This window comes from Pangasianodon hypophthalmus, chromosome 1 (genome assembly GCF_027358585.1).
Source record: "Pangasianodon hypophthalmus isolate fPanHyp1 chromosome 1, fPanHyp1.pri, whole genome shotgun sequence".
In the NCBI taxonomy this organism is placed as follows: domain Eukaryota; kingdom Metazoa; phylum Chordata; class Actinopteri; order Siluriformes; family Pangasiidae; genus Pangasianodon; species Pangasianodon hypophthalmus.
The window spans coordinates 6,014,138-6,039,361 of NC_069710.1; the positions used below are offsets into that span (position 1 = coordinate 6,014,138).

Below are 25,224 nucleotides of genomic sequence, written 5' to 3' on the forward strand. Positions count from 1 at the left end.
TCCACAACTCCACAACTCCACGACCCTGACCAGGATAAAGCGATTACTGGAAATGAAAGAATGAATTAATGAAATATACCTTAGTATTGTATTCACATACTCATCTCCCACAAATAGTTCTGTTTCAAACATCACAGCAGTGTTGATTGAACTCCCTCTGAACACACATTTGATCTTTAGCACATGTTAGTGTTTAGGACACTGGAATAATCTGAAACAGCTGAAGTAGTTGCTGGGCTCCAATATGCTATGTGGCATTACTGAGTAAGATCATCCAAAACCTTTGGCACATAGCTGGGTACCCGTTTTGCTATGGGACCTTTGTGATCTATTTTGAAATGCCATAAAGCATCAAGCATGTGCTTTCTTTATTAGTTCCAGTGGTTTCTATAATAAATGTATTGTGTATGTATATAAAAATTATAGCTGCAGAAGGCATTTGGAAGGAATCACTTTACTTTACTTTATACTCAAGGATTTTTATTTGTACTATTCCTTTTCATATTTTACTACGATATAAAAACTTGCTATAAATGTTCTGGATTTATAAACAATGGCATTGTGCTATTTTGACAAGGGTGTGATTCATCCCATTACAATTTCGGGCAGCAGCCCTCTCTCTCTCATGTGGTGTGGTAGGTCAGCCAGTCGGCTCTGTTGTGGCTATGTTTGGCTCACTATTTCTGACTGAGCATTGTGTAGCCAGTTTCTTGGAAAAAGCTACCTCCTAATACAGCAAACAATAAACATTGTAGATTAGCATGTCAAAATCAGAATATTTTTATTCACCAAATATACTGAGTACACAGGAGTTTGACTTGGCATACATTAAATAACATGAGCATACAAACAATACACACATATCACATACTGTAACATTGGAATAATTATATCAGAGGATGATCAACCAAATATAAAGTGAGTATCTGTCACTGTGCAGAAAAGTGATACACCATAGTGCAATGAACAGAGGTGGCATTTACCATCTTTGACCCCTTGACACAGCAATACAGAGGAGATCACAAATTTCTTCAGATTGCACAGGGACTTTGCGGTAAAGATCAGCAACATGTCGTGTTATGCAAGATATGGTTTATTTGCAACACCATTGTAGAGACAGAGAACAGAGTGTTAGGGTCACATCTGGTCTACCTCTGGCTGGCTGACTTTTCTGAATGCAAGAGGGTACAGAACAAACCATTTTGGGGTGATGTAGACAGGCTGAGAGATTCAGTATCTCAGAGAGTGGGAAAAATGCCTTCACCAAGAGGGAGAACTATAGTAATCAACAGCTGTGAGACTCCACTGCTTTAGAAAAATAAGACTTGGGTACACATGAAAACTAAGCTTTTCAGGTAAAGTGGTGGTCAGGCCAAATGCAAATCCCCTTCACAGTGGAAAAGCCAATTCACTGAAGAATTCACTTTGTGAAAGACACTTATTTGTTTATTTCTTCCGCTTCGCAACGATTTTATCTAGGCGAACTTTAACCTATGAATTCGCAAACCTTGATCTTGTGAGCTAATAGAAAGGAAGTGGGCAGGACTATGGTCTCAGACTTTTACCTTACTGTTTTCTTTCTCTTGCTTGCTACACATCAGAAAAAACCAAATAGCTGTCTCATCTACTGACATACATTACAGTTTTTGTGGTTTTGGGTTTTTCTGTAGCAATATTGGATGAATGTAAGACAGCAGTAAATGATTCGCAGGAAATTGTCCTGTTCTGTAAATAAGTAAGCATACAGTGCATTCAGAAACTATTCAGGCCCCTTCATTTTTCACATTTTGTTATGTTGCAACCTTACGCAAAAATGCTTTAATTTTTTTTTCACATCAATCTACACTCCATACCCCATAATAACAAAACAAAAACTAGATTTGTGATAACTTTGCAAGTGTATTAAATAAGAAAAAAACTGAAATATCACATTCACATTCGGCGGGAGAAGGGCCTTGGTAATGGGAGATGGGAAAAACTTGAAGGTCAACCATCCCTGCAATACTCCACTGATCTGGGCTTTAGTGATGGTTGACCTTCTGCAAGTTTCTCCCATTTCCACACATGATCTCTGGAGCTCAACCAGAGTGACCATCGGGTTCTTGGTCACCTCTCTTAGCAGGACTCTTCTCCCCCGATTGCTCAGTTTGGCTGGGCGGCCAGCTCTAGGAAGAGTCCTGGTTATTCCAAACTTCTTCCATTTAATCTTGGGAACCTTCAATTTCAGCAGAGATTTTTTTTGTAGCCTTCCCCAGATCTGTGCCTCAACACGATCCTGTCTCTGAACCCTGGCTTGGTTTTTGCTCTGATATGCATTTCCAGCTGTTAGACCTTATATAGACAGGTGTGTGCCTTTCCAAATCATGTCCAATCAATAGAATTTGCCACAGGTTCACTCCAATCAAAGTGAAACATCTCAAAGATGATCCAGAGAAATGAGATGAACCCGAGCTAAATTTCAAGTGTCATAGCAAAAGGTCTGAATAATTATGTCAATGTGATATTTCAGTTTTTTCTTTTTAATAAACTTGAAAAGATATCACAAATCTGGTTTTTGCTTTGTCATTATGGGGTATGGAGTGTAGATTGGTGTGGAAAAATATAATTTAAAGCATTTTAACATAAGGCTGCAACATAACAAAATGTGGAAAAAATGAATATTTTGAATATTTTCTGAATGCACTGTATAACGTATTTGAGGTACAGTCCTTACATGTCATTTTCACCTTTTAAGTGAGGGGAGGTGGGGATCACGTCAGGTTTGGACTACTTCTTCCATGGAAAAATAAAATGCTTGACTTCTTTTACAAGCAAAACACACCCTTGCAGCTCCAATACACTCCGTCATTCTTGTTAATCCATTAGGTCAACAGTGTAATTGACTTGAATGCTCATTCTGGCTAGGTATTTCCTAGGTCTCTCGCCATGGCTCATTAAGGTTATATCATATTTCTTTGGATGTATAGAACAGTTCCCTGTAAACTAAAGAGGGTATTAAGGAGAGCAGGTTTAATACTCATCACCGACACTTGCACTATTAAGTGGACTGACCTCTGCCTTGTTGTTGTTATCACTTGGTAAAGCATGTAGGGTTTCTGTTGCTCTCACTTGGTAAGGCATGCAGGCTTACTTCACCCTGTTAGATGTTTCATTCTAAAAATAAATACATCCTCATACTTCGGAGTAGTGTTCTTAGGTGGATACTATTATTCATTTCAGTGTACTAATATGAATTTCCCAATAACATGCAACATATATAAAGTATATATATTATTCAGATGTTTACTAGAATAATATTTGTGCCAGCAAAATTCAGACATTTGCTCTTCACATTCCCAAGTGTCATCACTCACAAAAAAAGAAACAGGCAAATGTTTAGTCAATTGACTTTGAAAATAATTTCTACTAGTGACATGATGAAATACCTGGTAATGCAAAAAGGGCATCCCAATCCAAATGTCATCACCACAGCAACTTTGGGAAGAGAATTGGTACTATAAGACACCACATATTGTTTATCAGCCTGTGATAAGAACACACACACACACACACACGTAGCAGATCACAACAATATCAGCATTTACATTTACAGCATTTAGCAGAAGCCCTAATCCAGAGCAACATACAGAAATGCATTATAGTCTCCATTGGTGAGGGTCTAAGAATATTATCAGGATAAATCCATATTCGAGAGGAGTTAGTACCCGCATGGCAACAAAAACACTCCAGACTACAGTTTCACTAATATGGGTGTGCCACTGTGTGTGGAGAAACCTGTGCTACTCAATCAAACACTGTCACCCGACAGGAATGCTACAGGATTATCTGTATATACTCAAGGACAAAGGAGTGGAGATAACAAAGCACCAATGAGATGAGGAATCATTTCAACAACTGTTGATGGACCTCGAGTCCTGCTAACTGCTGCTAACTATGACAGATATCTAAAGACATTTGAGACATGCAGCAGTGGTTTTTTCCTTTTCCTGTATAAGGCATATTATTTGATCCCTGATGAGTCACTGTCTAAATACATTAGTCATGTGAGACTGGCTGGATTTTACTTGTAATAATATTACCTTTGTTCCTGTTTTGCTTAAATAAAACGTGTAAGAAATCTAAATTATTTTAAAGGTCTTATCTACAGGCATTAGCATAGGAAGGAATGGCATGAATCATTTGACATGTTCTGTATTCAATGTTAAGTAATTCTTTAGTTTAAAATGTAAAAAGATGCCCTGCACTCATAACTTGAATACGTCAGTTTACAGAAACAGATTACCGATGACTGATTTGTAAGCTCCTACCTTTACTGTAGCACTGTGAGTGTCATAGCATCAGGGTATCACAGCCTGAAAGTAAACAAATAAAAGTTAATTTCATGTATAGTAATTTTCAACAAAAATCATGCTCATGTACAAAATATAAAATATAATATAATATATAAAATATACACCAGTCTCTATGTATTCGTGTTAAATAGCCTTAGGTTTCCATTGTGGGTTGGTTGTTGGCACAAATTTGACCACTCTCTCCCTTCTCTCCCTTCTCTCCACGCACCATGACCACTATAATGTAGAAAAGTCACTGTACCCCACCCACCTGCAGTTTAATCAAACAAAATAGCACTCCTACCTAACAATGCCAAATGCCATATTTAGAGGGTGCTTGCTTTATAAAAGAGGGAGACGATGGCCTGGACATTGCTGATTTCTGAACTTCAATCATCCAGAGGTAAAAATACCTTTTATTAGCAGCTTTTCATTAGTCTTGTTCATTATCTTATAACCGCTGAGGTGTCACAATCCTAAATGATTCGGTTTTATGTAAAGCAAATGCAACATATACTCATCATATTAAACTGTGGTGGAAAAAAGTTTTGAACAGTGCCGAATTTCAAAAGCCATGAACTGGCTATGGTAAAAAGCTAAAAAGCCTACTTCTATGTCATTCTGAATTTTTTTAATTGCCTGTTTCCAGAGCAACAATACCATCCATTTTTGCTAAGAGGGTGAACAACAGAGGTAAGCACTAACCATCTGTGTGCTTGAAGTGACTTCATGCTTTTGGCAATGCTGTCTAAAGCAATACGAGTTAAAACAATAATACTAGTTAGTGTTCAGTGCTTTATATAAATTTACAAAAGCACTTTGACCGGCTTTGGTTCTGATACATATAAACTAAAGCTTGGCATCTTTGATACATAGGCTAAAAGATGACAGATGCTCAGATGGCGGAGTTTGGGGCTGCAGCCTCATACCTGAGAAAGTCAGAAAGAGAGCGTCTTGAGGCCCAAACTCGGCCCTTTGACATGAAAAGGGAATGTTTTGTTCCTGATCCAGACGAAGAATATGTTAAAGGAACAGTTACCAGTCGTGATGGAGATAGAGTTACTTGTGAAACTGAGAGAGGAAAGGTAAGCATTTACTGAGAGGCATTGTGTTTTTTGTTTAAAAAAAAAAAAAAAGAATAATTAAAAACTACTATAAAACACAACATCTGACAAAAATAGAATATGCTCTTGCATACAGACTGTGACTGTCAAGGAAGCAGACATTCATCCTCAGAACCCGCCAAAGTTCGATAAAATCGAGGACATGGCGATGTTCACCTTCCTGCACGAACCTGCTGTGCTGTTTAACCTCAAAGAGCGTTACGCAGCCTGGATGATCTACGTGAGTTGTGCATGTGAATTTCTCCACTCATAAGGACTATAACTTTTATGTCGTATGGCTCTCAAGACAATAAACATTGGTTTCTTTCTCTACAGACCTACTCAGGACTTTTCTGTGTAACTGTCAACCCCTACAAGTGGCTGCCAGTGTACAACCAAGAAGTTGTTCTTGCCTACAGAGGCAAGAAGAGGAGTGAAGCTCCTCCTCACATCTTCTCCATTTCTGATAACGCCTACCAGTACATGCTGGCAGGTAATCATAACCTAGTACAATGTTCAAATAAAAATAAATTTAGTTTAGATAGAAAAATTCCTGATCCTGTTTTCCCCTGATTGATTTGTATTGATAACATCTAAATGTATTTGATGTGTTGAGCTCAGATTTACCTTTATTTTAGACAGGGAAAACCAGTCCATCCTTATCACGTAAGTCTACCTCTTTTTGAGAAACTGTGATATAAAAAAATATAACTATTGAAATATCAAGAATTAAAATGTAATTTAACAAAACTAGTCTGTCTAAGAAGCCTTCAAATATTATTCTTATATTTTAAATAATACATTGATTTTGTACAAAAAATAAATCTTTTCATAGTGGAGAATCCGGTGCTGGGAAGACTGTGAACACCAAGAGAGTCATCCAGTACTTCGCCAGCATCGCAGCTGGTGGTTTTAAGAGGGATCCCAATGACAAGAGGGTGAAACACATTGTCATATTTAAATCAATGAGATTTCCACACAAGTCTATCAAGGAGTCATGTATTAATTTTAACAATACCAGTTCTCATCTTTAGAAAACTTTGAACAGTTTTTCATGAGATGTTAGAAGCAACATTGGTTAACTATTATACAACAGTTAGTTCCGGTCCTCTAATTTGATTGGTCGAGCAGCATTCCAAGAGTGCTTATAGTATAACCGAACTGGGATGCAGTAGAGTTAGCGACAGTACTAGAGTAGAGTTAGCGACATCATCAGCAGACATGGCAAATGATATATTTTTCATGAATATAACTTTTGACTTAAAATATGAAAGGCTGTGATGAGCTACAGCACTCTGCCCGCTGCTTCATACCTACACCAAACCATACCTGTGTAGGTATGAAGCAGTTATTCAGTATAACCGCACTCGTGTGATATTGCTTAAGTATTCAAATGATTTATGGAAAGGATGGATCTGATAAACACTTCAGCCCAAAACCTTGACCAAAGGCTTGTTCCACAGTCACTATTCAAAAGTTTCCTGAATGTGAGAATTAACATGACATGACATTTTGAATCTGATGTTTTTCACACATGAACATTTTTGTTATCTCTTTCTAGGGTACTCTGGAGGATCAAATCATCCAGTGTAACCCTGCTATGGAGGCTTTTGGAAATGCCAAGACCATCAGAAATGACAACTCATCCAGATTTGTAAGTTTAATAATTGCTTGTAAGGACTATTATCATGTCTAACTTCAGAAGAAAAAAAGGACGAAACAATGTTTACCTTTTCAAATAGGGCAAGTTTATCCGGATCCACTTTGGTGCCACTGGCAAACTGGCCTCTGCTGATATAGAGACATGTATGACCATTTTTTATTTAAAAAAAAAAACATAACCACTCAATCTGTTTTTTTATATGAGCATAATAATAATTTGGTTACCGTTTGTCTTGTTATTCTGGCTGATACAGATCTCCTAGAGAAATCCCGTGTGACTTTCCAGCTCAAAGCTGAGAGAGACTACCATATCTTCTATCAGATCTTGTCTCAGAAGAAACCTGAGCTGCTAGGTCAGCAAGAAATATCAATATTAATAATGCATTCTGTGCGGTTCAGTACACATACTTTACATAACCTTTACAAAAATGTCTTTCTCTCTTTTTTCATCTTTGACAGAAATGCTGCTTATTACAGCCAACCCTTATGATTATGCCTACATCTCCCAAGGAGAGACTCAAGTAGCCTCTATTAATGATGCTGAGGAGCTGATGGCTACTGATGTATGTAAAAAAAAAAGAAGCTATCTAAAACCAAAATCAGAATTATGAATGATATTGTAACAAGATGTTAACTGTAGGTTCCTAAGGGCAAGTATATTCAATTTTAACTGTACAGTCTATGCTGATGTTCTTGAGCAACTTGAGTCAAGCTGACATACTTGTATTAAAGAGAGACACTTCACTTTTTTTCTGTAGGAAGCTTTTGATGTTCTGGGCTTCACCCAAGAGGAAAAGAACAGCATCTATAAGCTGACTGGTGCCATCATGCACTACGGCAACATGAAGTTCAAGCAGAAGCAGAGAGAGGAGCAGGCTGAGTCTGATGGCACTGAGGGTATATCATCATCAAATAAATGCATTGTTTATATTTCGGTAAAATCGATTACAGTTTCTTTAATTACAGGTTCTCTAATATAACTAATCTCAACAAAGGGATTATAATTGCAACAAAGATTTGTAATTTACACACTCTAAAAAGCATATAAAGAAGCACACTGCTGCTACACAAGGAAAAAATCCCCGTCAGTATCTCGGTATTACTTGTGATTACAAGAAAACATCTCATTCTTCTGAGAAAAGCATCTTGTGACTACAAGAAAACATATCGTTATCTCTGAAATTTTACTTCATGCTTGGCTTAAACCACAATGAGATGTTAATGTCACTGAGCGCTGTAGACGGCATTGTCAGTACTACATGCACTTTACAAAGAATTCTCAAATCCCGGTGTTTATACAGGTGCTTGTGCCATATATCTAAAGAAATACAGCCTGCATCAAAGGCCATTCCTGCATCTCAACTCCACAAAGACACATCTTTTTAAATAAAAGTCTGACAGCGTTTTGGGTATGTAATAACAATCCCAGCCTGTAGACATTTAAAATACTGTAAACTAGAGTTTCTCATGTCATTCAACTAGATCTGCTAGGATTGGACAATTGTCTAAGGAGCGTGAACAATTTTTGCATCTGTATAAACACTGGGATTTAAGAGTCCTTCATATGTAGAAAGACGCAATAATAATAAACACCAACCTGTTTTGCGTCATTCTCCATCCATTTCTCTTCAAATCCTACTGTAGTAATAGTATGTGCTCTGGGTGGCTAATTTCACCCTTGTGGGCAAAGGAGTGCCCCAAGCCCTAGCCACCCAGAGCACATTCTATTACTACAGTGGGATTTGAAGAGAAATGGATGGAGAATGACGCAAAACGGGTTGAGATGAAATGGCAAATTATATAAACAATTATGCATGTTTAATTTATATTCTTTCTTATAGAGCATGTTTGATTTAGTTTACCCCATGTGTTAATTGATACATTATCTAACAAACGTACTACAAACTAATATGTGCTAATATGTACTTAAGGTGTTTGTTATTCATGCATGAATTCATAAGACTCACATCGTAGTTAAGGTTAGCTCTTCATTAGTTTGTGATTAGTACATGCCTTAACTCATTATTAGCTCATAAGTAAGTATTAATTCAGGTATTAGTGCATGATTATTCATGTATATATTGTAGAGATGCTTTTTTTGTAATAATAATGTTTTCTTGCAGTAACAAGATGCTTTTCTCATAATAACAAGATGCTGATGGGGATTTTTTTTTCTTGCATTAATGTGTTTCTGTAAGAATATACTATATGTAAGTGGGATATGATTATTTGTATTATTTTAAATTTTAAAAATTATATCAGATGGCTTAAATTAAGAAGGTGTGACAAAATGTGTCATTTCAATTCATTTTTACAGTTAAAATTTAGTAATGATTCACTTCTTAGTCAACTAGATTTGTGCTGATAGAAGAAAAGGTTCAACTATTAGCAAATTAGCATTAAAGTAAGCAATTCAACTTGCACTCATTACTTATTGGGAGTCTAGCTTACCCAGAGTAGAGCAGGCCCTTGTAGTGTAGGCACAATACATACCTAGTAAAGATGACCAAATGGTAATTCCCACCATTTGACAAGGGTGCGCTCAGATTATACAAGCAAGAAATGTATGATTAATAATGGGAATGGTCTATTTCAGATGCTGACAAATCCGCTTATCTAATGGGCCTGAACTCCGCTGATCTCATCAAAGCTCTGTGTCACCCCAGAGTCAAAGTAGGAAATGAGTGGGTCACTAGGGGCCAGAATGTCCAGCAGGTTAGAAACGAATGATACCAACCAGATATACAATCTATAAGGCTATCATCAAAATAATATTTCTATAAAGAATGAATATATATTCTGCACTATAGGTATACTATGCTACTGGAGCTTTGTCAAAGGCAGTATATGAGAAGATGTTCCTTTGGATGGTTGTGAGAATTAACCAATCTCTGGACACCAAGCAGCCTCGCCAGTACTTCATTGGTGTGCTGGATATCGCTGGCTTTGAGATCTTTGAGGTACGTTTGCTTGTACAAATTTCTTGCTCTCATACAAATCTCTACTGCCAAAGAGCTTTATATCAGGATTTATGAGGAGTGCATCATTATTAATCACTATATGTTTTCCTTAACAGTTTAACACCTTTGAGCAGCTGTGTATCAACTTCACTAATGAGAAGTTGCAGCAGTTCTTCAACCACCACATGTTTGTGCTGGAGCAAGAAGAATACAAGAAAGAGGGTATTGAGTGGACATTCATTGACTTCGGCATGGACTTGCAGGCTTGTATTGATCTCATTGAAAAGGTGAGATGTGGGATTTGAGCTAACAACTTGATTTCAGAAACCTAGTTTGGAAATGAGAGAAACTCATGCTTTTTCATTCTATTCTCTGTAGCCCATGGGTATCATGTCCATCCTTGAAGAGGAGTGCATGTTCCCCAAAGCCAGTGATACCACATTCAAAGCTAAGCTTTACGACAACCACTTGGGAAAATCTGCTAACTTCCAGAAGCCCAGGATTGTGAAGGGTAAACCAGAGGCTCACTTTGCCCTGGTTCATTATGCAGGCACTGTTGACTACAACATTAACAACTGGCTGGTGAAGAACAAGGATCCACTCAATGAAACTGTTGTGGGGCTGTACCAGAAATCCACCATGAAATTGCTTGCTCACCTTTTTGCAAATTATGCTGGTGCTGATTCAGGTAAGATGACTCAGATGGCTGAAGAATGTATTACCATTTCCTAGTCATCAAGCATTTTGTTCTAATCATCAGGCATTTTATTCTAATAGCCATGGCAGAAGGGAGTGCAAGTGGAAAAAAGGAAAAGAAGAAAAAGGGTTCTACTTTCCAGACTGTGTCTGCCCTCCATAGGGTGAGATAAGTTGTATAAATCTCAAAACTATAGAAAGCTCAACATTTTGACATACAGTGACTGTACTGATATAAGGTACAGTTACATTACCAAATCAGTACTTTGTCATTTTGACAGTAGTTTTATAGTTGCCCAGAGTATAGTATACTAGTTTAATGGATAATGAACATAAAACAGACAAAAAGTTTTTCTGTGATCAGTGGTGTACCATTACGTTAAATTTGGTCAAGGTCAGCCATTAATGCCAGCCTTAACTTTTTATACAAATCAAGTCATGTGAATTCTTACAACTTTGCAAGTGTGAGACCATGTTGCCTGTACTTATTTGATCTTTAGGAGAATTTAAACAAGCTGATGACCAACCTGAGATCAACTCATCCTCATTTTGTGCGCTGCATCATTCCCAATGAGACAAAGACTCCAGGGGCCATGGAGAATCCTCTAGTAATGCACCAGCTGCGCTGTAATGGTGTGCTGGAGGGCATCAGAATCTGCAGAAAGGGCTTCCCTAACAGGATCCTCTATGGTGACTTCAAGCAACGGTAACATGCTATAGCATAAGGAAATTACTATCAAGCTCCTTACTTGTTGAAATTCTGCACAGTTGCGCAAACTATATACATTTTGCTCATACACAGTCCCCTCCGAAAGGCCAATTCTTTTGTTTTTGCTACACACTGAAGACATTTGGGTTTGAGATCAAAAGATGAATATGAGACAATAGATCAGAATTTCAAATCTCATTACCTGATATTTACATGTAGATGTATTAAACAACTTAGAACATGGCACCTTTTGTTTGAAGCCCCCCATTTTTCAAGTGATCAAAAATATTGGAACTGACGAACAGGTGTTTCTTGTTGCCCAAGTGTGCCCTGTTAGATTGATTGTCTAAACAATTAATAGCTCTGAATGTCTACTCTTGGTGTGTGCCCTGGGTTTCTCCTACGAAGACTGCATTTTTTTGTTAAAAAGGATAAACCAACAAGAACAACAGAGAGCTGTCTATAGGAGAAAAGCAAGCCATTTTGAAGCTGAGAAAAGAGAGGAAATCGATCAGAGCCATTGCACAAGCATTGGGCATAGCAAATACAACAATTTGGAATGCCCTGAAAACGAAGAAAACCACTGGTTTACTAACAACCAGACATTGAACAGGTTGGCCAAAGAAAACAACAGCAGTTGATGGCGGAAACGCTGTGAGGGCTGTGAAGAAAAACCCAAAAACAACAGTCAGTGACATCACCAACAACCTCCACAGGGCAGAGGTGAAGGTACCACAATCCACCATTTGAAGAAGACTTAGAGAGCAAAAATATAGGGGCCATAACCACAAGATGCAAACCACTCATCAGCAATAAGAATCAGAAAGCCAGATTAGAATTCGCAAAGAAATACAGAGATGATCCACAAAAAAATTTGGAACCAGGATTAACCTCTACAAAAGTGATGGAAAGGCCCAAGTGTAGAGAAAGAAAGGATCTGCTCATGATCCAGAACATACAAGCTCATTGGTCAAGCAAGGAGGCAGAATCATGGCTTGGGCTTGCATGGCTGCTTCTAGAAAGGGGCTGTGTTAGCTCAGTGTTTAAGATGTTTGACTACTGATTGGAAGGTCATGAATTCAAATCCCAGCACAACTGCTGGGCCCATAAGCAAGGCCCTTAAACTACTCAGTTGTATAAATGAGACAAAATGCAAGTTGCTCTGGGTAAGGGTGTCTGCCAAATGCCATAAATGGAACAGGCTCACTAATCTTTATTGATGTAACTCATAATGGTTAGCAGCAGAATGATTTTAGAAACCTACAGAAACATTCTGTCTGCTAATTTACAGAGAAATGCATCCAATATAATTGGGAGGAACTAAATCATGCAGCAAGACAATGACCCAAAACACACTGTCAACACAACAAAGTAGTTTGTTGACATCAGGGGAACAAAGTGGAAGGTTTTAGACTGGCCAGCAGACCTTAACCCAACTGAGCATGCATTTCATCTCCTAAAGAAGAGGAGACTGAAGGGAGAAACCCCAAAACAAACAACAACTGAAAGAAGCAACAGTTAGGTGATGTCAGTGGGTCACTGGCTTGATGCAGTTATTGCAAGCAAGGAATATGCAACCAAATATTAAGTGTTATTTACTTTAAGAATTTCTGTTCCTATAGTTTTGCTCACCTAAAAATTGGCTGGTCTGCCACCAAAAGTGCCATGTTCTGAAATTCTGATCTATTATTTCATATTCATCTTTTTGATCACAGACCCAAATGTCTTTAGTGTATAGCAAAAACAAAAGAATTGGCCTCCCCATTCCAATACTTTCGGATGGGACTATACAACTCAGCATATAAATACTTCATAAGAGAAAAAAATCTGCACATTTGTATCCTTTTGTAGCTGTAAAGACCAATCAATTTATATCTTGGGGCATGACTAAATCTGCAAATTTCAAGTAGAATACATTTATTTACCAATAATAATTTTAATAAGTGTGCATTAAACCATAGCCTATCAGTTATTCTTAAATACCTGAATATTTCTAATTATTTCTACAACAATTTATTTGCAGATATCGTATTTTGAATCCTGCTGCTATTCCTGAAGGGCAATTCATTGACAGTAGGAAGGGAGCTGAGAAATTGTTGGCTTCACTGGACATTGACCATAATCAGTACAAGTTTGGACACACTAAGGTTCAATACTAAGAATCATATTAGTTTTGCAATACTACCTGAAAGCTGAAGTCATTCTACCCTAAATAAACCTTAGTATGCATATTGAGATATTATATGCTGTTATTCAAGGTGTTCTTCAAGGCTGGTCTCCTGGGTCTCCTTGAAGAGATGAGAGATGATCGTCTTGCCCTAATCATCACTCGTTTTCAGGCTTGTGCTCGGGGTCTTCTCTCAAGAGTTGAGTTCCAGAAGATGGTTGAACGCAGGTAAGACTCTACATTGTGTTCATTTTCTCAAGGCATTTTCCATAACAAAAAAATATATATTTCAACATTTAATGACTTGCAGGGATGCCTTGCTAGTGATCCAGTGGAATGTCCGTGCTTTCATGGGTGTCAAGAATTGGCCCTGGATGAAACTGTACTTCAAGATTAAACCCCTGTTAAGGTCAGCTGAAGCAGAGAAAGAGATGGCCAACATGAAGGAAGAATTCCTGAAACTAAAAGAAGCCTATGCTAAATCTGAAGCCCGCAGAAAAGAACTTGAGGAGAAAATGGTCACACTTCTCCAAGAGAAGAACGACCTGCAACTCCAAGTCCAGGCTGTGAGTTTATGGTTTGAAAATGTGGAAATCATGCAGTTGTCCAGAATTCTGGTCCAGAGACCAGAATTCAAAATTTAACATTAATTGATGTCTTTTTTTTTTTTCAAAACAGGAGCAAGACAATCTTTGTGATGCTGAGGAGCGATGTGAAGGTCTGATTAAGAACAAAATCCAACTTGAAGCTAAATGCAAAGAGTTGACTGAGAGACTGGAAGATGAAGAGGAAATGAATGCCGAGCTGACAGCCAAGAAGAGAAAGCTTGAGGATGAATGCTCTGAACTGAAGAAAGATATTGATGATCTGGAACTTACTCTAGCCAAAGTGGAGAAGGAGAAGCATGCCACTGAGAATAAGGTTTAAGTTTACTCTAAATAAGCTTGAAGCAATTTAGAGCAATTTATGTCTTTTGAAGACATTCAACGAAGTATTTTCCTTTCATAGGTTAAAAACCTGACTGAGGAAATGGCAGCTCTTGATGAAATCATTGCCAAGCTGACCAAGGAGAAAAAAGCTCTCCAGGAAGCTCATCAGCAAACACTGGATGATCTGCAGAGTGAGGAGGACAAAGTCAACACTCTGACCAAAGCAAAAGCTAAACTGGAGCAGCAAGTTGATGATGTTAGTACTTGTTGCACAGTTATGGGAATGAAATATTAATCTCACTAAAAGAGATATAATACCAAAACTAAATATTGTTTTTTTCAGCTTGAGGGATCACTGGAACAGGAAAAGAAGCTACGCATGGACCTTGAGCGAGCTAAGAGAAAACTTGAAGGTGACTTAAAATTGACTCAGGAGAACATTATGGACCTGGAAAATGACAAGCAACAGTTGGAGGAGAGGCTGAAAAAGTAGGTTGCTAACAATAAGCATGGAATAATAATGCAACAATAAACTACTACTAAACATCTATGCATGTATGTGTTTATCAAAACCACAGAAAAGATTTTGAGATCAGCCAACTCAACAGCAAAATTGAGGATGAGCAAGCAATGGCAGCCCAACTTCAAAAGAAACTCAAAGAGTTGCAGGTAATCTGATACCTCACTGGGATAGTTGGCTTTTCTAATTCTGCCTTCTGTACTTACCATAAAATCTTACACTCTAGGCCCGTATAGAAGAACTTGAAGAAGAGCTGGAGGCTGAGAGAGCTGCTCGTGCCAAGGTTGAGAAACAAAGGGCAGATTTGGCTCGAGAATTGGAGGAGATCAGCGAGAGGCTGGAGGAGGCTGGTGGTGCAACTGCTGCCCAGATTGAAATGAACAAAAAGAGAGAGGCTGAGTTCCAGAAACTGCGCAGAGACCTTGAAGAGGCCACCCTGCAACATGAGGCCACTGCTGCAACTTTAAGAAAGAAACATGCAGACAGTGTGGCAGACCTGGGAGAGCAAATTGACAACCTTCAGAGAGTGAAGCAGAAGCTTGAGAAGGAGAAGAGTGAACTGAGACTGGAGCTGGATGATGTGGTCTCCAACATGGAACAGATTGTTAAATCCAAGGTAACAATGAATAATTATGTATGGTGTATATAGACATGTATATTTTATCTTTAGGAGAGCACATCAAAATGTGTTGCGTATACAGTTTTTTTTTTGCCTTTTTTGTTTCCATAATATTGATTTTCTTTATTCTTTGGTCCAGACAAACCTTGAAAAGTTGTGCAGGACTCTTGAGGACCAGATGACTGAGTATAGGACTAAATTTGAGGAAGGACAACGCAGCATCAATGACTTCAGCATGCAAAAAGCTAAATTGCAAACAGAGAATGGTAAGGACTAAGCTAAGGGATGAGGGTGAGTGTTCTATGTGTTGCATATAACACACACATGTAACTGAAACCAATCTGTAATCAAGGTGAACTCACAAGACAACTGGAAGAGAAGGATTCCTTGGTCTCTCAGCTGACCAGAAGCAAGCAGTCCTATACCCAACAGATTGAGGATCTTAAGAGACAACTTGAAGAGGAAGTGAAGGTATTTCTACAACTGGTGCTTCAAAAACCTTTCACACAGTGCAAAACTAAATAAAATCAAACAATCGAAACTCTTTTTTTTTCCAGGCCAAGAATGCCCTGGCTCATGCAGTGCAGTCAGCTCGTCATGATTCTGACCTACTAAGAGAGCAGTACGAGGAGGAGCAGGAGGCTAAGGCTGAGCTACAGCGCAGTCTCTCCAAAGCAAACTCTGAGGTAGCTCAGTGGAGGACCAAGTATGAAACTGATGCTATCCAAAGAACAGAAGAGCTAGAAGATGCGAAGTAAGAAATCAGAATCCATCAAAATCTTCATTTTTGCATGTAGTGATTTTCAGTTTTCATGTTAAGAAGTGGTTGGTGTTAAAAAAATCTACTGAAACATGTCCTGGCATGTAGAAAGAAACTTGCTCAGCGTCTGCAAGATGCAGAAGAAGCTGTGGAAGCTGTTAATGCCAAGTGCTCCTCTTTGGAAAAGACCAAACACAGACTGCAGAATGAGATTGAAGATCTCATGGTTGATGTGGAAAGGTCCAATGCTGCTGCTGCTGCTCTGGATAAGAAACAAAGGAACTTCGATAAGGTTATTATTCACTTCATTGCAGTGTTGCCAGAATTGTCCTGTGTTCAAAGGTCTATCTTTGTAAATATGTTTTTGTTGCAATCCACCAGGTCCTGGCTGAGTGGAAGCAGAAATATGAAGAGTCACAGTCTGAGCTAGAGAGCTCCCAAAAGGAGGCCAGATCTCTAAGCACTGAGCTCTTCAAACTGAAGAACTCATATGAGGAGTCCCTTGATCATCTGGAGACCATGAAAAGGGAGAACAAAAACCTCCAAGGTACCAGTGTTTATTTCAGAGGTCTAGAACATTTGTGTAGTATTTATCATACACTGACAAGCATATTCTTTCCTGATAAACAGAGGAAATTTCTGACCTCACTGAGCAAATTGGTGAGACTGGCAAGAGCATCCATGAACTGGAGAAAATCCGTAAACAGCTGGAGCAGGAAAAGGCAGAAATTCAGACTGCTCTGGAGGAAGCTGAGGTGCATTATTATTATTGATTACATCATATGTACATCATATTCTATATTCTGCAGTCATAGATTTCAATTAGAGAATAAAATAGCAATCATGGGAGAGTGAATGAAAATTAGATTTTGGCTTTGATTGAACTGTGATCTATTAGGCATCCCTTGAGCATGAAGAAGGAAAGATCTTGCGAGCCCAACTGGAGTTCAACCAGGTGAAAGCTGACATTGAGCGTAAGCTGGCCGAAAAAGATGAGGAAATGGAGCAGGCCAAGCGGAATCACCAAAGAGTGGTGGACACCCTGCAAAGCTCTCTAGAGTCTGAGACTCGCAGCAGAAATGAGGCCCTGAGGCTGAAAAAGAAGATGGAGGGAGACCTAAACGAGATGGAGATCCAGCTCAACCAGGCTAACAGGCAGGCTTCAGAGGCCCAGAAACAGCTGAAGAGTCTCCATGGACATATGAAGGTACATTTTGAACAAATGTAATTATGATGGAAAGAAGTAATGATGGATTTTTTGTTTCTAATTACCTATGTATTCTATAATTATCTCATTGTGATATTTTTACCTTGAAGGATATGCAACTGCAGCTGGATGATGCTCTCCGTGCTAACGATGATCTCAAAGAGAACATTGCTATTGTGGACAGACGCAACAACCTGCTGCAGGCTGAACTGGATGAACTGAGATCCCTGGTAGAGCAGACCGAGAGAGGCCGCAAACTGGCTGAGCAAGAATTGCTGGATGTCAGTGAGAGGGTTCAGCTACTGCACTCTCAGGTAATATATTGATTCTTCTTTTTTCCCCTTCATAAAAGGAAACAAAAGAATGTAATGAAATTAAAGATTCCATATAATATAAACCTGTAAAATTTGTATATAACTGTAGAACACTAGCTTGCTGAACCAGAAGAAGAAACTAGAGGCAGACACTTCTCAGCTGCAGACTGAGGTAGAGGAGGCTGTCCAAGAGTGCAGGAATGCTGAGGAAAAAGCCAAAAAAGCCATCACTGATGCTGCCATGATGGCAGAAGAGCTGAAGAAGGAGCAGGACACCAGTGCTCACCTGGAGCGCATGAAGAAGAACATGGAGCAGACCATTAAAGACCTCCAGCACCGTCTGGATGAAGCTGAGCAAATTGCCATGAAAGGTGGCAAGAAGCAGGTCCAGAAGCTGGAAGCCAGGGTAAATTTATTCATTTATCTCCATCTGATTGACACCAGCATGTTAAAACATCCATTTCTTACATTAATTCCATTATTCTTTAAAAAAAAAAATGTCAGGGTGAGGGTAATGGCCAGGGTGAATTCATGAATTTTCTTGATTAACATGGAAATACCACCCATTATCTTGAATCTCTACAAAAACATTTTGTATATTTTTCTAGGTAAGGGAGCTGGAAAATGAGGTGGAGATAGAACAGAGAAAAGCCAGTGAATCTGTAAAAGGAATCCGGAAATATGAAAGACGGATCAAGGAGCTTACCTACCAGGTAATATCTCTTTTATCACCTTCAAAATAAGTGAAACAAATTGGGTAGAAATTGCTGTATATACAATATATATATGGTATTTACAGACTGAAGAAGACCGCAAGAATCTGGCTCGTCTACAAGACCTGGTAGACAAACTGCAGCTGAAAGTCAAGTCCTACAAGCGAACTGCAGAGGAAGCTGTAAGTGCATCAAAATGAAACTGATGCACACATTTAATATGCATTTGTTCTTCCATTTGTTTTTGAAATTTGTGCAAACACTTTTCAGGAGGAGCAGGCCAATGCCCACCTTGGCAAGTTCCGCAAGCTGCAGCATGAGCTGGATGAGGCAGAGGAAAGAGCTGATATCGCAGAGTCTCAGGTCAACAAGATGAGAGCCAAGAGCCGTGACATAAGCTCCAAAGTAAGCTCCCTTATCATCCAAAAGTTAATGAGTGGTAAAGCCAATAAAATGCTCTCATGTTTGCCTCATCCTTTTGATATTACATGCACATTTAATAGTGTTGACACATGTTTTTTGTTGTTGTGGTTGTATATGATTATTGTTAAAACATTTAAAATATACGAGGCTATAAAATTGGCTTACATTAATACGTTATAAGTTAACAGTAACTCAATGATTTAATCAACTAACTATTAAGTTACTTGACTAAATCATTGATTTACTGTTAACACGGAATTGTAAATATCAAGTCCACATATAGGCTAATAAACTACATATTACAGTTTTAATCTGCAATCTTTTTGAAATGCAAAATTTCAGAATGAGAGAATACTCACTTTATAACTCCTGCTCTTGTCTTTATTTCCTCTTCCAGAAAACTCATGATGAGGAGTGAAGAGCTCACTTGACTCTCTCTCAAAAGCTTGTACACTGTGATTTAGTGCTCTTTGACACTAAAACCTGTAGCTGAATAGAATAAAAATTAGCAATGAACCCTTTGGCTGTGTTTTTTTTTTCCTGTATTAAAAATAATGCCATAATACGTAACACAAATAAAAGGAGAGTAAAGAATTGTTTGTAGATCAGTGCATGATAAAACCATATATCAATTTAAATACAGCATTTAATTTAAATTATAAATGCAGTACAATGGTCAGTGTACTAAAATACTGGACTACCTCATTAAATATTATTTATAATATTGTGTTCTCCAATATTTCTTTCTATTTTGGAGAAAACACAAATTTAATAAACTAAACACATGTTAAGTATCTACTGTATTTACATTAGCGTTTTTTTCCTTATAGCCTGTTTTTTTTTTTTTTTTTTTTTTTTTTTTTTTTTTTTTTTAACGTCATATTCACATAATGTAGATTATTATCCAGCTTCACATCATAGTAAGAAATTACTGTTCTTTTGTGAGATTCATGCTTAAATGAAGAAACATAATCTGGTGAAAATGGACATCAATTGACACTGATACTGCCATCAACTGCTGCTTATTTTTCTATAAAGGTAAGACTAGGGTTGGCAGAATTTTCCACCCCTCACATTTATTGATGGTGCTACAGATGAATGAAGCCTCCTAATGCAATGTTTTGATTTTTCATTATATTGCTTACATGCATGTCCTGCTAAAAAATACAAAATATAATTCATTTTCCTATTTGAAAATCTGAAAAAATTGGAAAACAGTAAAACATTAAAAAAAGGTTGATGCACAATGGCAAAATGAATACAAAAAGGAGATAGTTGCAATGTAGAAAACCTTTTGGGGAGACGTCTGAATATGTCATATTTTAAAAGTAGAATTTTAGGAACCCAACACTAAACTGTAAATGTTGCTGTAACAATCTTCAACAACAGGCAAAGAGGAGGCAGGAACCAAACCCCCAGTCCTGGAGGTGCAAGGCAAACAGACTAAACACTACGCCACCATGCACCTCCAGGACTGGGGGGGTTCGGTTCCCGCCTCTTCCTTGCCGTCCACGAAGGTTGTCACATTGGTGCCGAAACCCAAGCAAGAGGTGAACAGTGGCTTAGTGGTTAGCCTGTTTGCTTTGCACCTCCAGGATTGGGGGTTTGCTTCCTGCCTTCTGCTTGCCTGTTGTCGAAGATTGTTACAATTGCTCATCACAACTTAGTGGTTATTTACTTTTTAGGTTTCTTCTGGTGTCATTGGAAGAACTTGTAATGAGAAATGTATCAATGAAGTTTAGAAAAGACAAAGGATCAGCAATGTCTTTAAAACTCACTCATTACACTTAATTTTATTTCAGTCCTTTAAATTTGTTTTGATTTTATTTTTTATTTCAGATTTTTCTCAAAATACCTAGACTTATTGGATTTTCTAGAAATTAACAAATAATAAATAAATAATAAATAAAGATTTCTACATAATAAATAAAGGCTTCAACATCCAGTGCATTTCATTTCCAACATGAGAGCCATTTGTGGATTTAATATCTGTCTGTCAAAAATGTCATTGTTAGGCAAATGTGGTTATACTGTATGTGCCCTGAGCACAACTTATTAGCTATCAAATAACTTCTGGGATTAGCATAAAAGTGATTAGGAAATCAATTGAAAATAGGTTCCTCTTAAAATGTTCATATTTCATTACTGGTATTAAGTGCTCTGAAGATCTTTTTCATAATGTTACAAGCCTATCAATTCTTCCATCCATCCATCCATCCATCCATCCATCTTCCATACCGCTTATCCTACACAGGGTTGCGGGGGGAGCCTGGAACCTATCCCCGGGGGGACTCCGGGCACAAGGCAGAGGACACCCTGGACGGGGAGCCAACCCATCACAGGGCACAATCACACACACATTCACACACCACGGATAATTTAGTAATGCCAATCAGCCTACAACGCATGTCTTTGGACTGAGGGAGGAAACCGGAGTACCGGGAAGAAACCCTGCAAGCATGAGGAGAACATGCAAATGCCACGCACACAGGGTGGAGGCAAGAATCGAACCTCCAACCATGGAGGCAAACATTTAATTAATTTACTATTAAAACATAGTTATATATTTTTTAATTGGTTACACCCTTTAGGTCTCTTTCTTATTTTTCAAATTATAGTATACTAATAACTATTTAGTAACTAGTAAACAGCTAAAAGAAAACATGAGTTAGAGATAAAGGTTAGGAAGGAGAAAAATTCTATCAAAATGAATAAAGGAGGAAATTATGTCAAAATGATATTGCACTTAATTTACAATAGCACAATAATAATAATAATAATAAGAAGAAGAAGAAGAAGAAGAAGAAGAATAGTATAGTAGTAGTAGTAGTAGTAGTAGTAGTAGTAGAAGTAGTATCCATATTTGTAGTAGTAGTAGAATTTATTTATTTATTTGTATAAAAACACTAAATTAATTTAAGTTTACCTAACTGCTCCAACTGAAAGTGCTCTAAAGAGAGGGTTGAGGCTAACACAGCCTCATGAATTCCATATAAAACATACTATTACTTAATGTAGCTTATTACTAAGAAAAATTAGAAGGGCAAAGGCTGTGTCAAATATTAGAAAAATTTAAATTAACATCAAATTTGTAACTTGTTTTCAAATTTGTTTTCGTATACCAAAGGATATGATTGTCTGCCTGACGTGACATCATTTTTTAAAATTAAATACTAATCATTTAAAATAATGAAATTAATTTCTATTAAAATAATGAAATAAATTAATACATTTCATTAAAATAATGAAATTGTCTCAAAAGCTCTTGTATATTTTGCACTTATTAGTAAAGAATGAAAATTCAGAAATGTATGTTTTAAAGCAGCAGAGTAATTAATAAGAAGCGACCATAGCATTCTACAGAAATGTAGAACAGGCAGAAATAATTAAATAACACATTAATAAAGTTAAAAAGCAAATTTTCTGAAAGTGTCCCACACATACCTGAATTTATTCAATTGTACCTGTGTGATAAACATAAAGAAGAAGGACCTACCTGCCAAATAAACAGCCTCTGTGTGTGCTCTGTTAGTGGCTATGTGCCATAAAAGGTATGATGGACATTTTACAGGTGGTCATAGACATGGAGACATCTTCTTCATCAGTTTGTTCTCTGTTCAGAGGTTGCAGTATCCTAATAGATCCCGATCTGTATATACTAGGAAAAAGAAAGAAAAACAACCATGTTTTACTTATGGGAAAATAGCATGCACTTCAATGTTTTTGACAGTTGTCTCACCTTAAAAAAATAAACTTTTCCTTCTTTTCTAGCCTGGAAATAGACACATCTGCAAAATTTACAAATATATATCAGGAGAAACAGGGAGTTGCTGGATAGTCTGAAGGTTACAGTATATCTGAGTTGCCTTAGCGTTGTTCAAGGTGATAAGGAAGCCAATAGGATGGTGTTTATTAGAGGAGGAGTCTGCAAAGAGCAGCTGAGAATTTGAGGACAGGGTGGATTAAAGATTGTACCTTAACACTGTTTTCCAGATGTTTCCTCTTTTGTTTAGGCAAAACAAAATATTTAGACAAAGTCATCTGAAATAATTATCAATAGCCACATCTTTTTAATCCGTACAATTGGAATAAGCATGTGAACATATGTTAGGACCTGCATTGTTTTCCCTCAATTGGCCATGTAACGTAAATAGTCTATAGTCTATAAAGCATGCAACGCTGCCAAAACTATAAGTAGATACTTTTATTTATGTGCTTGGAGACCTTTACAATAGGAGCATCTGCTCCAGGCATATAGGGCATGAGCTGTCCTTCTCAATCAGCGAAAGGCACTCAGTAGGAATTTGACAGGGTTATCTTTGTACTCAAGGACAATAGGGGAAAAAAAAAAACAATCCAGCGTCAACAAGATTGTGACAATGGCACATCCTTTGGTCATCTGAGCAAAAATATCTATACAGTCTTTACAGTATTTTCTCTTAGTAACTAAATTATAAACATAATGTAATGTAAATATAGTTTTGATCACTATAAAAATCACCACACATTATGTATGTATGAAAATGTATAAACATTTTATTCTGTTTTAGTCATTTCTACCCTATACTGGATAATCAAAATTTCTGTTTAAAAAGATAACATTGTATTACCAAAAATAAAAAATAAAATAATAATTATAATAAATAAATAACGTAAACCATTTTTTAAATGTCCTTCAGCAAAGTGAGTCTGCTGAATGTCCATCATTTTAAAAACCTTTACGCAGGCTCGTCTTTTTATGTCAGTGTCACTTTATCTAAAGAGGGGAAAGTGAATGTAGAAACATAATTCACACTTATTGCTGTTGACTTGCACCTTGTACCGCACTTCTTCACTTGCTTGCTCTTTAACCCTCAACTGTCCATACATAGCATGGCTTGCTGTTAATCTTGAACCCATTTATCACTCTGGAGTGTTAATGTATATGACTCACTCAAGGGTGTAATGAAAACAAATGGCACCTCAGATATTGAAAGACATGAGGCATGACCAAAGATGAGATTCCATAGTAACTTGATTAACAATAAATACCCAAAATTATTGAAGCATGCTGATAAAACCATCATTATTTATGCAAATAATCACTCTAACTCAAAAGTGGCTGTTAATACTTTACAGTTAACCTTACAATTAAAAATTAACACCTAATACTATTGTAGCATAGTATGTATGGACAAAAAAGATTATTTTATTCAAATAATGACTATAACTCTTACTATAGACTATAGACCTTACAATTAACTTAAAATTTATTGTTAATTGTTCTTTAACCTTAAATACAAAGTTAACTGGATAATGTGTGCAGCAACTTTTGCTCTCATGAACATCCTTAGAAAAGGGTCACACAGTCAAAAAGACAACACATAAATGGCTGTGGACATACAGACTGTACAAGCTGTTCTTCTCAATCACCGAGAAGCACTTGGCAAGAATTTCACAGGGTTATCTTTGTCCTCAAGTGTAAGGGAAAGGAAACAATGCCATTTCAACACCACGGGGCTGAGTGAAACATTCACACCAGCTGGAGAATGACCTTGGTGTGCGTTACCACTCAGAGACAGAGCTGTCTCTGATGTCTTTCTAACAAGGCTAACAAAGCACCTGTTACAGCTACACAGAAACTTATCTAAACAAACAGAAGATATGACACAGAAGCAAACTATGAATGTGCTTAACTTCCACAATAAGACTTATAACATGTTTAATGTTAAATTACAGACTACACCTTTGGCGAGTTTTTAAATTAATCACTGTACTTATTACCTGGTTGTCATATTTAAGGCCACCTCCAAAAGATTTGAAGGACTGATCTGATAAATTCAGATAAATATAACTGTACATACGTTACCTATAATTATGCATTATTTTGCATATAGTATGTGTGTAAAATTATTCATGAATATTCAAAATATTAAAATGAAAATAGCTATATGTCAATCACCACATCATCTGACCTTAGGCTGGGCTGCTGTCACCATCTGCATTTCTTTCTTGTTAAGCATTAAATACCTGATGTCCATAGTTCTTTATTACTTCAGAAGGGACCCTTGCTGACATAAAATACATGAACAAAAGATACCAACCCCCCCTTCTGTGCTATCAGGTCCCTCA

General features: G+C 37.4%; 1 protein-coding gene and 1 long non-coding RNA gene across 12 annotated transcripts; one reads left to right on the forward strand and one right to left on the reverse strand.

Annotated features, from left to right (window-relative positions):
* Positions 1–764: 764 nt before the first annotated feature.
* Positions 765–25,124, reverse strand: LOC113526619 (uncharacterized). 10 transcript variants are annotated; one of them, XR_003402794.3, is made up of 9 exons: positions 22,853–25,124; positions 22,610–22,771; positions 19,473–19,602; positions 11,280–11,466; positions 7,322–7,442; positions 7,165–7,222; positions 6,062–6,124; positions 4,308–4,352; positions 765–3,523 (listed from the first exon to the last, which is right to left on the reverse strand). It is a non-coding gene; the product is annotated as an uncharacterized LOC113526619 (long non-coding RNA). The 10 variants fall into 10 exon arrangements; XR_003402795.3 differs by having other exon boundaries at positions 7,165–7,225; XR_008301244.1 differs by having other exon boundaries at positions 7,818–11,466.
* On the forward strand, positions 4,652–19,629 carry LOC113526618 (myosin-7). 2 transcript variants are annotated; one of them, XM_034306384.2, is made up of 39 exons: positions 4,652–4,734; positions 4,981–5,024; positions 5,208–5,416; positions 5,532–5,675; positions 5,771–5,927; positions 6,073–6,100; positions 6,270–6,372; positions 6,996–7,088; positions 7,177–7,240; positions 7,351–7,449; positions 7,556–7,659; positions 7,855–7,993; positions 9,693–9,811; positions 9,907–10,056; positions 10,173–10,343; positions 10,435–10,744; positions 10,834–10,916; positions 11,253–11,458; positions 13,485–13,608; positions 13,720–13,856; positions 13,939–14,194; positions 14,307–14,549; positions 14,637–14,813; positions 14,901–15,046; positions 15,136–15,226; positions 15,304–15,693; positions 15,836–15,962; positions 16,049–16,167; positions 16,254–16,450; positions 16,565–16,748; positions 16,838–17,003; positions 17,087–17,211; positions 17,355–17,663; positions 17,774–17,977; positions 18,087–18,383; positions 18,586–18,690; positions 18,777–18,872; positions 18,961–19,095; positions 19,511–19,629. In XM_034306384.2, exons 3-39 carry the CDS (start codon positions 5,216–5,218, stop codon positions 19,529–19,531), a joined length of 5,820 nt encoding a protein of 1,939 aa, XP_034162275.1. In that variant the 5' UTR covers positions 4,652–4,734; positions 4,981–5,024; positions 5,208–5,215; the 3' UTR covers positions 19,532–19,629. The 2 variants fall into 2 exon arrangements, with proteins under 2 accessions (XP_034162275.1, XP_053087048.1); XM_053231073.1 differs by lacking the exon at positions 4,652–4,734 and having other exon boundaries at positions 4,888–5,024.
* Positions 25,125–25,224: the final 100 nt, after the last annotated feature.

Excerpts from the sequence above, each read along its gene's own strand:
- LOC113526618 (XM_034306384.2), top strand. The coding sequence starts at position 5,216 with ATGACAGATGCTCAGATGGCGGAGTTTGGGGCTGCAGCCTCATACCTG. Across the intron at positions 14,814-14,900 it reads TGGAGCAGCAAGTTGATGAT|CTTGAGGGATCACTGGAACA; the intron begins GTTAGTACTTGT and ends TGTTTTTTTCAG. Across the intron at positions 16,168-16,253 it reads AACTTGAAGAGGAAGTGAAG|GCCAAGAATGCCCTGGCTCA; the intron begins GTATTTCTACAA and ends TTTTTTTTCCAG.